We start from the raw sequence: 16,233 nt of genomic DNA, 5'->3' as shown, positions 1-16,233 counted from the left end.
ATTCTTTGACCTTGATTAATTACATTCATCAAGTTAGGCAACCATCACCTCTGCTGAGGTTTTAAATTTTTTACAGACAAGATAGGGAAAAATACTTTCGAGAATCAAGACAAGTGAGGAGTCAAAGTTTCTGACCGGATTGTGGTCAACATACGGTGGCTTAGACTCACTTGATCATTTTTTCTTTGCGCGTATACGAGGGGCTTCAGAAAGTTCATGGGAAAATGTAATGAAAAGATACTGGCATGTTTCCACAAACTTTTAAAGCCTCTTCAGATGTTAAATGCTTTATAGGGTGCACCAGAGTCAGTTTGGGTAAAGGTATCAGGGAGCTCTATCAAAGAGGCGCAGGCATGACCCGAGTGTTCCATGTTATGTTAGGGTGGTCTGGTTACCCATAGTACTCACCCCCTTCCTCCTGTGCCCTCTTTGATTCCCTCAAGTCTCTTATTGTTAACGCCTTCGAGTCAGTTCCGACCCATAGTGACACAGCATAGGGTGTCCAAGAAGCAGCTGGTTTACTTGAATCACTGACCTTTTGGTTCAAACCGACCTTACGGTCCAGTGCTGTATCCTATAGCCACACGTGGACTCCCCTCAGCTTCTTAGTTCCCTACAAATGCAAGTGCATAATCTCATTTGACTGAATGACAATCCTGATTATTACTGCTGGTTGTCAGTGCAGAGTTTATGAAAGCTTTCACCTGCCTTTAAAGGAGCCTTGGTGGTGCCGTGGGTTAAATCTTGGGCTGCTAAATGCAAATTTGTCCTTTCAAGTCCCACTGGCTGTCTGCTCCTGTGAAGATTTGTTGTTTCAGAAAACCTATATAGGATTGCTGGTACTAGGTATAGGTTTGGGTTTGGATTGAAGAGCAAAGTTAGGATGCTCTTCTTTAGGATGGACTTAGATTAATCTAGGTATCTGTAGTTTGCTTTTCTTGGTGACCGTTTCACAGATGTTTAAGTGGCTTATTTAATTTAGGACGCCATCACTTTTTTTTTTTTTTTTTTAAGAATTTTGATTTATGACTATTGTCAGTAAATTCTGATGTAAGTAGAATACCTCATATTTTGGGTTTTGGTTTCATCATTTTTACCTTTTATTGTCAGTATCTTAAAATCCAATCTGTCTTTGAGGTTTGGAGACATTACATATAAATTTACAGATATATTTTAGTACGTACATATATAAATAATACATATCATAAAATTTACTATTGATGGACTCAAGTGTGGCAACAGTAGTGAGGTTGGCCCAGGATCAGGCAGCATTTCATTCTGCTGTGCATAAGGTCACTATGAGTCGATACTGACTCGATGGCACCTAACAACAACAATGTAGAGTTGGATGGCATTGGCATTTTCCCAGAACTCCATTCATGAAAGGTTCTCTATCATTTGTATTATCCCTAGGAATGAGGATAGTGTTTATAGTCAGAAAATTAGTCAGGGTTGTTTGTATGGTCTTTCTCTTAATTTTCTTCATATACAGAGGGGGCTTCAAAAAAGTTTGTGGAAAAATTTCATTTTTTTTCATTTCATTTTCCACAAACTTTAAAACTCCCTCCTATTCCTTGCTGACATTTCACTGCTTTCTGAATCTGCCTATCTAAGCCCTCAGCATTTAGGTCCATGTTTTCAAACAACTGATATCTCTGACTTACTTTAGAGACAACAATAGCTAGTTGTCTTTTTGTTGTAAAAATTTTTGACAGCTTTTTCTTTTTCAGTGTTTTTTTTTCTCTTCAAAGTCCATTAAGTGATAAAATGTACAAAAACATAGATGATTTGAAAGTGTGATATGTTGTAACTCGAATACATTGTAAGTTGGGAATCCAGAATTATTGTTTGCATTTGTCTGTGTAAAATAGAAATATAAAGAGTCAATAACTTTAGGGTTGTGGGCAGCATGGGAAAAGGTAAGTAGTTCCACCACACAGTAGTGTGATTTTTAGGATTGTATTTTCAACAAAAAATCCAGACTTTACCCTCTAGTGCAAACCATATAATATTTTCAACGTTATATGTCTCTGTCCTTCACCAGTTGTATAATGAATCCCAGTACGAAGCAGAAGCAAGAAGGACTTCAAGAGAATTTAAAGGTACGTGATGGTGGTGGTAGTAGTGTGCCATGGAGTTGGTTCTGACTCATAGTGACTCTGTATAGGGTTTCCGAGGCTGTAAATCTTTACGGGAGCAAAAAGCCTTTCTCCCGCAGAATGGCTGGTAGTTTCAAACTGCTTACCTTTAGATTAGCATCCCGACTCGTAACCACTACACTACCAGAGCTCCTTAAAAGTATGTGATAGAGTCACTTTAATCTGTTGTATGGACATATGTGATTAGAAGTATTTTGCCATGGGTTAGCCAAATTTTATTTGGTTTATAATTTCCATAAACCTTGAGAAACTACATTTTGAGTCAGAATGTGTAACAGTAGGGTGCTCAGTGGTTGAGGTATAACAACTTGCTTCCATATTGATTGGTGGCCTTGGAAGCCATATGGGACAGTTCTCTGTCTTATATGGTCTCTGAGTTTGCAATGATTGGACTTTATTCTTTGCTAACCAATTATGTACCACTTCTAAAAGCTATCCAGTGTTGATGGTGTTGTCACCAGTAATGTATTATATTAATGTAGGAACTTGTGATTATATGACTTAAAGTAGCTTTTATTTAAGATACTAGCTAACCACAAGTTCCACCATCTTGGCATCCCTATTGAAAATCAGTCAACCATAAGTAGAAAGGCTTATTTCTGAACTCTTTTCCACTTAGCTACATATTTAATTTTTTGCTACTATCATATTGTATTGGTTACTGTAGTTTTGTAGTTAAGTTTTCAAATTGGGAAATGTGAGTTCTCCTGTTTTGTTCTTTTTCTAGATTGTGTTGGCTATTCAGGGTCTCTTGGATTCCATATGATTTTTTTGATCAGCCTGCCAATTTTTGCAGAAATCAGCTGGGGTTTTTATACAACTGATGTTTGTCTTGATCTTATAGTCTATAATCGTTTGAATTTGTTTACTACTTCTTATAGTTTTAGTGGATTCTGTAGGGTTTCCTGTATGTAAGATTATCATTTAATTCTTTTTACTTTTATGATGATTTAATTAGTTAGTTATACTTGGTTCTGTTTGGTTTTGGTTCTGTCTCCAAAGCTAGGACCTAGAGTGCATTATATAGCATTTCAGCCTCAGTTTTCTCATCTGTAATATGAGGGAATTAGACTAGAACTAGATCTGTAAGAGTGAGTTTTAATCTAAAGTCCATAGAGTCCTTATCAGTTGTGTGCAAAATTTTGTAAGAATGCCTTTTGGGGGAAAGAATTCTGGGAGTCTCAAATTGTTTTTAGAAAGATTTGATGTTGCTTAGTGACATTGAGTTGGTTCTAACTCATAGTGACTCTGCTTAGGGTTTCCAAGGAGCAGCTGGTGAATTTGAACTACCAACCTTGCAGTCTAATGCTTATCCTACAAAAATTTATGAACCAATAATATGTAAGAATCTTTCTGACTCTAAAGAGTATTATTCATATCCATAATCTGTATAAAGAAAATGATGATATAGCAAATTACATTTTTAGGGCCAGATGTTATGAAGTTAGTTGTTTGTATGTGCCATGGAGTTGGTTCTAACTTATAGTGACCCTGTATAGGGTTTACAAAGCTTTTAAATCTTTGCTGGAGCAGAACGCTTCATCTTTTTCCTAATGAGTAGCTAGCAGGCTAGAACCGTGTGCCTTGTAGTTCACAGCCCAGTGCTTATTGTATGGAACACTCGTGCACCTGTTGTAAAGTTTACATGTATATAAAAGTTGAATCTTAGGAATTGTCTTTTTTTAGTGACAATAATTTAGCTGTTTTTCTTTTTTTGGACTACTAATAGCAAGTATTTAAATAAATGAATACCTTCTATTAAGATTCCAAAGTTATATTTTCTTTTATTTGTCTGGAGGCTGTTGGCTAATCTGTAATCTAAATTATATCTGAAATGTTGGGATAATATTTGTTCTCACAGTAGCTGGCATTTGTTCTTAAGTTAAATGGTGAGATAATAATCAGCAGGAGAAACATTACCGTGGGAAAGGTGAACTCTTGTCATGAGAAGTACTGTGTGGAATCAGTAACTTTCTCACGCTGGTCTGGTATCATATTCTTACTAGCCCTTGTTTGAGTATTCACCATTGTTTGCTATCCCATGGTGGCAGTATAACTAATGATTTTTACAAAAATAGAGCTTTCAGATCAGGAAATATAAAAGGAAGATATTTACATATTACAAGGAAGGCATTATTTCCACACCACCCCCCCCCAAAAAAAACAAAAAACAATAGCTTGAACACATACTAGAGTATTTTAATTATTCTGTCAACACTGAACTTTTAGCTGTTCCCTAATGAATGGGCCTGAAGCAAAATTGCTTCTATAAGCTAGTGGTGGGTTATTTTATTTTATTTGGGGATGTCACATGTATGTTTGTTTTTATGTAAAGTATGGGCTTGAAAATTGCATATTTTTTTGTGAATACATATGAATGCACTAGAGAATATAATATACAGGATTGAGAAACATCCTTTTGATTTAGGGGGAAAAGTATATTTTGTAGTGTAAATGGCTAACTTTGTCTCTCCCATTTATCTCTTTTGTGGATTTCTACCATCAATGCTATGTTTGATTTTATAAAAGTGTAGTGCTGTAGTGGAGTTTCATTACATATGTTTTGAGTGATTCAGTAGAGCTTAGAAATTTTGTTTTTCTTAACTAGATCAACAAGATATCTTTAGATGACAAAGTTATATTATAGCAAGAGTATGTGTTGAATTGGGAGGAGAAAAATTTACATATTTCTGTCAGATTTGGTTATGTAACACAATCTTAAGAAATTTTTTTTAAACTATATTAACATTTTAGAGAAATAATAAGTTTCCTAGTTGATTAAGCTGGTGTCATTAATGTCTTCATTATATATAACATTATAAAATTAAGTAGCTGGACAAACTATTAAGCATTTTTAGTATGCTGTGTCCCCCTCAATTATAGTAGAACTAAGACAGTAACAATTCATATAGACACTTAGTAACCAAGTAATGAATTAATTTGACTTTTAGAATAGTCCTATCCCAAGAAGAACTCTGAAGATGATTCAGCATTCAGTAGCCGGATCTCTTGTTGGAAGAGAATGTGAGGTATGCATTATTGTGTTAAAAAAAAAGTTGTTGTTTTGTGCCATTGAGCTGTTTCCAAGTCTGTGTACGGTTTCCAGTAGTGACTGGTGGGTTTGAATTGACGACCTTGCAGTTAGCAGTTCAGTGCTTATTCTGCAGTGCCACACCAGGGACTACAGGTGATTAAAACCTCTGCATTAAAAATATCTCCAAGATTTCCTTAGAAACACTTAAGTCATTGAAATGTGGAAATAATTTAAGAAGTGGTTTTTATTTAATTCTTCTATTTAGAGAGCTCAAAATTTGTATAAAGACCTATAGTAATACTGGAATGATGTATTAAGACAAATTATTCTATAAGGTAATAATGCTGTTTTGAAACTAGAATACTAGATTCTTTCATTTATCCTTCTCTGCAAATGATGGATCGTGAATGAGGATGTATAGACTTTGGCAGGTTGAAATGATTGCCTTTCCATGGTACTGAATTATTTAAATACAGTAAAAGTAATTTCGGCTTAGCTTTAGACCCAACTCTATCCAGGATAGCACCTTTCAATAAAAGTCCTAAATAGTATGTTTAGCTTTAGTGTAATTTTAAAAAAGGAGATCCAATAAAAATAGATGAATTATCTTCTTTTAATTTATAAATACACAACATCCAAACTTTCCTATTCAATAAATCAAAATAGATGAGATTGATACATGTATTTCTGTTACAGTTGGCTAAAGGCTTATCCAAAAAGAAACCTGGAAATGGCCAGTTAACATCTAAGACTTCCAGCTCTGACGGGATTATTGGGCCCGAAAATAAAAATCTTGGAGGAGTCACTCAAGAAGCATTTGATCTCATGATTAAAGGTATGTAAAAATACACAACTTTTACCTTAAAGTTTTAATTCTAATAAAAGGCAAATATTGCCTATTTGTTATACTGTTACAGATTCTGCCTACCGCTTCTTAATTTGGGATACTATAAGAGACATCACTTAGTTTTTGTATTTTCTTAGTATTTGGACAGATCTGAACATTTTGTTTGTTAAAATCCAAATGTGGATGAACTGTGAGAGGGCTTTAAAAAATTTCATAGAAAATTCTCTTATCTTTTAATTCCATTTCTCCATGAGCTTTTTGGTTGAAGCCCCTTGTATTTTTGAAAAGTACAGTTATTAATATGGCAGCTCTGGTACTAGATTACGTTGTAAGAATTTGCATTCTGGGACTAGACTTTATAGAAAAAAGCTGTTTAGAGAATAAATTTGAAGTAACAAAGACATTTAAATATTCCAGCAGAATATGAAGTTAAGGAAGCCAATAGAAACATGACTGAGTAGAGACAAGATAATATGAATGAGAATTGTGCCTATAATAAGTGCTAGTTTTTAATGGAATGGCAGTGGAAATCAAAATAAGCTAATAATGTTTTATAAGCAATGTGGAAGGTTCTGTACTATTCCTAAGTTGTTTGATGTTGTAACTGCGGAGAAAATCAAAACCTAGAGAAATTAACTGACATAGTTAATAAGGTCACTGTGACATTTAGGTTTATTCTGAGTTGCCTGCATGTCAGTAAGGAAAATGCTTACTAGGCAGTAAGACTAGTATGCAAAATTAGGAGCGATGGAGTGAATAGAAATAATGACTTTGGTAATACTGTAGAATAAATCATGACATTTAGTTTGGTTAAAATTAAATCAACAAGGATAGATGAAAAAAAAACCCAGAAAAGTTAAATATAGAAACAGCTCATCTATATGCTGTATTACTAACATAAATGCACAAAAGAAGAAAGTTCAGTTCATGTAACTTGACCATAGTCAAGTAAACATAAAAAGAACTGCAAGAAATCTTGATGTTTATTAAGTTTTTTGCTTAGAATGATATTAATAAAGCAATTCTGAAACTTTTATGTATATTTTAGGATTGGACAAATGAGTAGTATGTTGATGTTGAGCCAGGTTCATAATATGGTGAAGGCAGATAACAAATAAGGACTGAGGAAGAACCTGTATTGAACTGAATTGGGAGTATAAGTATAAACTAATGGACATGTCAAAAGAATATAGTAGTTAATTGAACAGGTTTTTACTGACTATATTTGGGAGAATTTGAGCATTAAAATGAATAATGACCAGAATGGACTATGTAATACATTTGACAAAAAAAGAATATATGAGTCCATGTTGGTAGTAATTTTTAATTGGGGAAATGTTCTTAACAAATGTTCTTAACAAAACATGCCAGCTACAGACTGTAGAAGGAATTACATAAGTAGAAAAATATCATTTTTCTGTCTTTAGAGAATTAATGGATTTATTAAGCAAGATACATGTATATAGTTAAAATTGCATGAAAGGTGGTTATGGGACTGGATATTCACACAGACTACAAATTTTATTCCACAGCTCAGTTTTTAAATACCAAGAGAAAAAGGTATCTTTCCAAGGGAGAGATCTGATAGAAATCTTCTTAACCAGATAATCAAATTTACCATTTCCAGTATTGTGACAAATTGACATCAGGTGCTTCCTGATAATGCCTGGAGAAGGACACAACAAACTTATAAATACAGTATTCTTGCCAGACATGTTTTGCTACATCTTATCATGGAAACAGGCAAATCCAAATATAAGGACAGAGTACAAAACAACTGATCTGGGCTTTTCAGATTAAACACACATAAAACAAGAAAACACAGAAAGCAATGTAGAATTTTCTTTTCATTAATTTAGGTGAAAGATAATGTTTATTTATTGTATATTTGTTACAACTCTTCTGAAGGATTAAAGTCTTTAAAAATAAAATTTTGAAAAAAGTAAAATAGAAAAAAAAATACTGATTTTTTTCTGATTCTGATCTTCTAAAAATGATTGTGACTAAATCATGGACAGTACTGAGTAAGATTGGAATTTAATTTATTTTTTTTAATAAAAACTACATTTTTACAGTAGCATGTAACATACCTTCATGTAAATCGTTCATGTATTTCAGAAAATCCATCTTCTCAATATTGGAAAGAAGTAGCAGAAAAACGGAGGAAGGCTCTCTATGACACACTTAAGGAAAATGAGAAAGTATGTACTGATTTTAACTATTTGTGACAGTTTTTTAAATTCCAGGATTGTTTTTCGTCTGCTGCTTAGCATATTTAATTAGAACAGTATAAACTAGCTTTAATGCTGGCCTACCATTTCAATCGAGTTAGTTCCAACTTACAGCAACCCCATTGGAAAATGGTAGAACTACACATTAGGGTTTCCAAGACTATAAAGGTATGAGAGCAGACAGCCTCGTCTTTTTCCTGTGGAGTGGCTGTGGTGGGTTTGAATCACTGACCTTGCAGTCAGCAGCCCATTGCTTAACCTACTACACTACAGGGCTCTTTACTGTTAACGTAAGAAAAGAATAATTAGGAAGACTGCTCTTGTTACCAGAGTTCTTTCACAAAAAAGCCTACTGTGTTGAGAGACATAGAGATCACCCTTGTGTTAGGAACTTTTATCAATTATTATATGCTGGTGGCCTAAGGTTTAGCTTACAACAGCATAGTTATCTAAGGAATATGTACTTTATTTATTTTATATAGCTTCATAAAGAAATTGAGGAAAAGGACAATGAAATTGCCCGCCTGAAAAAAGAGAATAAAGAATTGGCAGAAGTGGCAGAACATGTACAGTATATGGCAGAGGTGATAGAGGTTGGTATTTTTAATATTCATTTGATTCAAGATCATCTGTTTTTCTGTGAAACTGAAGCAGTATAGTATCAGTGTTTTAGCTTTGGAATAATATTTTCTGGGTTTGAGTCTTAACTCCGTACCTTGCACCATAAAGTAAAGTAGGTTATTTTCTTGGCTTTATTTTCCTTATCTATAAAATAAGAATAATAGAACCTATACCAGAGTTTGTTATGAGAAATAAGTTATAATGTATGGAAATATATAATATAAAAATATAGAGAGGCGTTCCTCACATGTAGTAAAAACTCAATAACTGACATTTAGGGGACAGGCGTGTTAAAAAAAACTTTACTGTGAATTGACTGAAGATTTATAGACAAGATCATTAGTTTTACCAACAAATCATACACTATGTTCATCTCAGTGATTTCAATTCCCTCCATTTAACAACAGTTCCTCCCTGTGGTTACCCATGTACAAATATCCTCTTTCAAACTCGTATGTATTTGTGGAATATGTAGATATGTATATATATCCTACTCTTACTCCCATACATATTTAACATTTGTCTCTGTCCATGTATCTACACACTGAACACTGTTGTTCCAAGGTTGTGTATTTATCACTGTTTACCTCTCTCCCATTTAGACTTGATCTCTGTTGTTTACTTTTATGAAGCAATAGAAATCTATTTTCTTATAGATTTATAAAAAGGAATCAACTTTTATATGAAAAATGGAAGAATATATGGAAAATTCTATTTTGTAGTTGACATATTTCAAAGCGGTTTTAATTTTAGTGTGACTTTACTATTATTTGGTGTTTTAAAAATTTGAAAGTTTTATCTTTTTAAAACATAAATGTGTTAATAAGAATAAATCTGGTCACTATTAACCACAATAACCAAAAATCCAAACCTACTGCCGTTGATTCTGACTCATAGCCACCCTGTAAGACAGAGGAGAAATGGTCCGTAGGGTTTTCAAAACTCCTTACAGGAGTGGGCAGCCTTATTTTCCACAGAGTGGCTGGTGGGTTTGAACTACTGGTCCTTTGGTTAGCACCCTAATGCATAACTTGCTACATCATCAGAATCCTTGTTACTTTCACTGGTGGTGGTAGTGGTGTGCCATCAAGTCAGTTCTGGCTCATAGTGAGTGACCCCATATAGGGTTTTTGAGGTTGTAAATCTTTACGGGAGCAGTAAGTCTCGCCCATGGAGTGGCTGGTAGATTTGAACTGATAACCTTGTGGTTAGCAATCAAATTCATGACCCACTACACTACCAGAATTCCTTTGTTACTTCACTTGTTGTTGTTAAGTGCCATCAAGTCATTTCTGACTCATAACAACCCTATATAGAGTTTCTGCGGAGTGGCTGTTGAGTTTAAACCTCTGACCTTACAGTTCTAACGAAGCTTGTAGTCTAATACTTACACAGAGCCACACTCTAGTCATGCCTAAAATAGGTCCTGAGTTAGTCATGTTTGTAAAAATTCCATGTTGATGATGGAAAGAATGTTTTCCAAATCAGAATTGCATGTACAGAGTTATTGCTTAACATTTTAGAACTATGTAGAATTAATGCTTGATGTTTTCATGGAGAAGTTCAGTAGATGCACTGTTAAATGCTCTAAAAGGATTGGTTCCCAGTACATTGGTAATTCAAAAACCAGGCCCTTCACTGCAGATAGATTGAGAAATACTGATTTAAATGGTATTCTGAAAGCATTTCAGTGCTTCAAAAACCTTTGCTAATTATTAAAAACGGACTCTCCTGAAACAGGATTGAACATGGTAGACACTTTGCTGTAACACTTGACTTCTTGTAAATACATTTAGTTGAGTATGGCAATAAACACCTCATTACAACACTGAGGGTCAGCTATATCAGAATGCTGATAATGGACTTGGGTTTTAAATTTTTACATTAAATTATTGGTTTATTCTTTAAAAGAGACTGACTCATGAACCTCTGGATAACTATGAATCATCGGATAGTCAGGATTTTGAGTCTGAAGAGGAAACTGGTGAAGATTCTGCAGTGGAAGACTCAGAAATTGGCACATGTGCTGAAGAAATTGTATCTTCCTCTACAGATGCTAAACCGTGTATATGAAAATCATTAATATTTGACACTTCGGAAATATGCTGCCAAAGTTTACCTCCACTATAGTCCTTTGTAGCAGAGTAAATAACTATATAATGCAAACTCTGAAATCAGACTAACTAGTTTGAATTCTGGGACCCTGTTATTGTATTAAAATACAAATACTATGTATTTTTAATCTATTTTATGTAAATAGCATTTTCTCAATTATTTGGCATGACTTGTGTATATGATAAATAAACTTCATCTTGATGGAATATGGAGTGTAAGGAGTGTGTAGGAAATTTTTCTTTTTCTGTGCTTTTATATTGTTTTCTTTCTATCCCTGCTATCTTGGAGGAAACAAGGGAAAAAATATCCCTAAAAAAAATACGACACCCATTATTCTCATAGCCTCTTTACTCAGCTGGTTTCAGTAATTTGTTGCAACGGTCACACAGAACTCAGGCACCGTATTGGAATTTAAGAGGTTTATTAGGAAAGTTGTTACACTTAGATACCACCGAGTTGACACCGACTCATGGTGACCCTTTGCACAACAAAATAATACATTGCCTGGTCCTGTGCAATCCTCACAATTTTTGCTACATGTGAGCCCATTGCTACTAATAACACTGTGCCAGTCCATCTTGTAAGGGTCTTCCTCTTTTTTTCTCCGACCCTCCACTTTACCAAACATGATATCCTTCTCCAGAGACTGTTCCTTCTGGTAATGTGTCTGAAGTATGAGAGATAATGTCTGGCCATACTTGCTTCTGAGGAGCATTCTGGTTGTACTTTTTCCAACACAGATTGGTTTGTTCTTTTGGCAGTCCATGGTACTTTCAGTATAACTCAAATGCATCAATTCTATGGTCTTCCTTATTCACTGTCCAACTTTCACATGCGTATGAGGTTATTGAAAATACCGTGACTTGGGTCAGGGACACCTTACTCCTCAAACTGATATCTCTGCTCTTCAATGCTTTAAAGTGGTCTTGTGCAGCAGGTTTGCCTTGTGCAGTATGTTTAATTTCTTGACTGCTAAGTGCTGGTGTCTGTTCTGAGCAAAATGAAGCCTTTGACAACTCCAGTCTTTTTTCCACTTATGCAGATGTTATTTATTGGCCCAGAGGTGAGGATTTTTGTTTTGCATTGAGGTGCGACCCATATGAAGGTTGTGGTCTTTGATTTTCACCCGTATATTATGTCCTCTTCCCTGTCAGCAAGCAAGGTTGTATCATCTGCATATTGCAGGCTGTTACTGAGTCATCCTTCAATCCTGATAACATGCTATTCTTAATACCCAACTTTTCAGATTATTTGCTCACCATACAGATTGAATAAGTATGGTGAAAAAGTACAACCATGCACACACTTTAATTTTAAACCATTCAGTGTTCTCTTGTTCTGTTTGAACAACTGTCTGTTGGTGCATGTACAGGTTCCTCATGAGTACAGTTAAGTGTTTCGGAATATTCAATTCTCCGCAGTATTGTCCATAGCTTGTGATCCACAAGCTTTGCGTAGTCAATAAAGCACAGGTAAACATTGTTTTGGTATTCTTTGCTTCCAGCCAAGATCCACCTGATGCCAGCATTGATAATCCCTTATTCTTCATCCTCTTCTGACTGTGGCTTGAATCTTTGGAAGTTCAATGTCAGTGTATGGTTGCAGCTGTTTTTTTTTTTTTAATCTTTAACAAAATTTTACTTGGGTGTGATATTAATGATACTGTCTGATGGTTTCTACATTCTGTTGGGTCACCTCTCTTTGGAATGAGTGTAAATATGGATTTCTTCCAGTCAGTTGGCCAGGTAGTTGTCGTCCATATTTCTTGGTGACTGAGTGCCTCCAGGGCTGCATCAGTTTGTTGAAAGATTTCAGTTTGTATTCCATCAATTCCAAGCGCCTTGTTCTTTGCCAATGCTTTCAGTGCACCCTGGACTTCTTCCGTCAGAATCATTGGCTCTTGGATCATGTGCTACCTTTTCTTGAAATAGTTGAACATCTACCATTTCTTTTTGGTACAGTGATTCTGTGTAATACTGCCATCTTCTCTTGATGCTTTCTGCCTCATTGAAGACTTTGCCTATAGAGTCGTTCAGTATTGCAAGTTAAGGCTTAAATTTTTTATCCAGTTCTCTCAGCTTGAGAACTGCTGAGGGTGTACTTCCCTTTTGGGTTTCTAACTCCGGATCTGCACATTTCTTTATATTTGACTGTTTTCTCGAGCTGCCTTTTGAAACTTTCTATTCAGCTTTTTTGTTTCCCTCAGTTCTTCCATTTTCTTTGGCATTTCTACACTGAAGAATCTCTTCTGACATCCAGTTTGGTCTTGCCCTTCTTTCTTGTTGTGTTAATGACCTTTTGCTGTCTTCCTGTAGGATGTTCTTGATGTCATCCCACAACTCTCTGGTCTTTGGTCTTTAGATGATCCCTAAATTCAGGTAGGTATGTTCAAGGTCATATTTTGACTCTTGTGGACTTGTTTTAGTTTTCTTCAGCTTGAGCTTGAGCTTGAATATGAGCAAGTTCCACAGACTGTCCCTGGCCTTGTTTTGGCTGATGATAATTTAACTTTTCTACCGTCTTCTTTCCACAGATGTAATCAATTTGATTTCTGTGTATTCCACCTGGTGAGACCTAGTCGTCTTTTATGTTGTTTAAAAAAGGTATTTGCTATGAAGAAGTCCTTGGTCTTGCAGAATTCCATCATGCAATATCTAGCATTGATTCTATCACCAAGGTCATATTTTCCACCTACTGATACATCCTCTTTGTTTCCAACCTTTGCATTCCAATCGCCAATAATAATACATCTTGAGTGCATATTTGATCAATGTCAGCTGAAGACATTGGTAGAATTCTTCCATTTCATCTTCACTGACTTTAGTGGTTTGTGCATAAATTTGAATAATAATGGTTAACTGGTCTTTCTTGTAAGCGTATGAATATTGTCCTATCACAGACAGCATTGTATTTCAAGACAGATCTTCATATGTTCTTTTTGATGATGAATGTGACTCCATTCCTCCTCTATTTGTCATTCCGACATTGTAAACCATGTCAGATTCATAATGGCTAACACCAGTCCATTTCGGCTCACTAATGGATCTCAATCTATGCATTCATTTCATTTTTATCAATTTCCAGTCTTCTTAGAGTCATAGTACATTCATGTTCAGATTATTAATGGATGTTTACAGCTGTTTCTCTTCGTTTTTGGTTGTGCCTCATCAGCAAATGAATGTCCTGAAGGTTTTACTCCATTTTCATTATCATGGGCAACTCTACTTTGAAGAGGCGGCTTCCCCTGTCATATTTTGAGTGTCTTCCAACTGGAGGGTCTCATCTTCCAGCATTATATCTGACATTATTGTGCTCTTCATCATGTTTCAATATGCAATGTTTGTGTTGACAGCTCTCCACTGCTATTCATAAAGTTTTCAATAACTATTTGGAAGTAGTCTAGTCTGTCTTGTAGTCTGTCTTCAGCTGGATGCTTAGCTGAGACCTGTCCACCATGGGTAACTCTGCTGGTGTTTAAAATACTGGTGACAGCGTTTCCAGCATCACAGCAACAGGCAAACCACCACAGCATGACAAAGTAATAGACGAGTGGTAGATTAGGAAAGTGAACTGGTTACAAGTCTGGGTCAGAAATGCTCAGAGCACAGTCCGGATAAGGATGGCCTCTCTTCATCCATGCTCACAGGCAGACCTCTGCCCGGCCAGTATTACAAAGCTCTTTTAAGGCTGCCAGTAAATGTCCACCACTCCACAGCAACTCAGCTAGAAGGCACTTGGTACTTGCTCCATTGGTCAACAAACCTAGCTCCCCCCAAGTACCTGGAGGCACCCCACTCTGGAAGCAAGATGCCTCCTGACCAGACTCACTCAGGTTTACTTCCTGTGGGGCGGGAAATCCCTTGGCTCGTGGTGGTGCTGCTGGTCTGCCACGGCTCCAGAGCCACAGCCTTCTGTTCCTGGATACAGGAATTTCAATGAGCAGGGATCTTAGGTTCCAAAAGATACACTCCATTACTGGCTCTTCTTTGACGGTAGTGAGGTCCCCCTTTCTACTTTTGCTCATTTATCCTCATTCCAGAGAGTTTCAAACTTTATACAGTTAAGTGATTCACAGCTGAATCACGGCATCCCATGCCTGTTCTTGTCTTTTTATATAACTGAGGTCATACTATATTTGCCATTTGTGATTGACATCTCACTCAGTTCCATCCATTTTGTAGCAAATATCAAGACTCCAGTCTTCTTACTGACTGCATAGTATTCCACTGTATGTATGGACCACATTGGTTCATCCATTCATCTGTAGATGGGCATTTAGGTTGCATTTACCTTTTGGCTATTGTGAATAGTGCTGCAATCAACACTAATTTACAAGTCACTGAACGTCTGCTTTCAGGTCTTTTGGGTATATGTGGAATTGCTGAGTTATATGGTAGTTTTGAACCACAAGGTCTGTGGTTCAAACCTACCAATCACACCTTTGAAACACTAAACAGGGTTGTTATGCTTCAGAATCGACTCCACAGCACTGAACAACAACATGGTAGTTCTATTTTTAGTTTTTGAGAAATGGACACAGTGTTTCCCACAATGTCTATACTATTTTGCATTCCTACCAGCAATGGATTAGGGTACCAATTTCCTCACATCCCCACCAACATTGGTTAGTTTCATTTTTTTGCTTTATTTAATCTTGCTGTGTGCCATTGAGTCAGTTCTGACTCATAGTGAGGGCTTCTGAGACTGGCTGGTAGGTTTGACTGCCGACCTTCAGGTTACCAGTCCAGTGCTTATCTTATGTGCCACATCAACAGCTATTGTAAAAAAAACAATCCACTACTGTAGAGTCAAGTCCAACTCAGTGACCTATAGGATAGAACTTCTCCTGAGGATTTTGAGGCTGTAAATCCTTATGGAAGCAGACTGCTTCATCTTTCTTCCAAGCAGGGGCTGGTGGGTTCAAAGTGCCAACATTTTAGTTAGCAGCCCAACACTTATCCCGTTGTATCACTAGGTCTCCTTTTAGCCATTCTACTGGGAGTGAAATGGTATCTCATTGTGGTTTTGATTTTCATCTCTCTAGGAGGCCTGGTGTGGTGCTGTAGGATCAGCATTGGACTATGAACCACAAGGCCAACAGTTCAAACCCACCAGCTGCCCCTTGGGAACTCTGTGCAGGGTGGTTATGGGTTAGAAGCCACTCGACAGCGCTTACCAACAACAACAGTGGCTGATGAAGGCGCCCTGGCAACAGAGTGGCTAAGC

The 16,233-nt window shown here is 36.2% G+C and overlaps 1 protein-coding gene across 1 annotated transcript; it reads left to right on the top strand.

The window, feature by feature from the left end:
• The first annotated feature begins 2,051 nt into the window (after nucleotides 1-2,051).
• On the top strand, nucleotides 2,052-10,965 carry LOC102832053 (geminin-like). Its single transcript, XM_006872829.1, has 6 exons — nucleotides 2,052-2,102; nucleotides 5,111-5,188; nucleotides 5,890-6,028; nucleotides 8,159-8,241; nucleotides 8,754-8,864; nucleotides 10,804-10,965. Exons 1-6 carry the CDS (start codon nucleotides 2,052-2,054, stop codon nucleotides 10,963-10,965), a joined length of 624 nt encoding a protein of 207 aa, XP_006872891.1.
• The last annotated feature ends 5,268 nt before the right edge of the window (nucleotides 10,966-16,233 follow it).

This window comes from Chrysochloris asiatica, unplaced genomic scaffold (assembly GCF_000296735.1).
Source record: "Chrysochloris asiatica unplaced genomic scaffold, ChrAsi1.0 scaffold00213, whole genome shotgun sequence".
Classification (NCBI taxonomy): domain Eukaryota; kingdom Metazoa; phylum Chordata; class Mammalia; order Afrosoricida; family Chrysochloridae; genus Chrysochloris; species Chrysochloris asiatica.
This window is presented reverse-complemented; position numbering and strand designations above follow the sequence as displayed.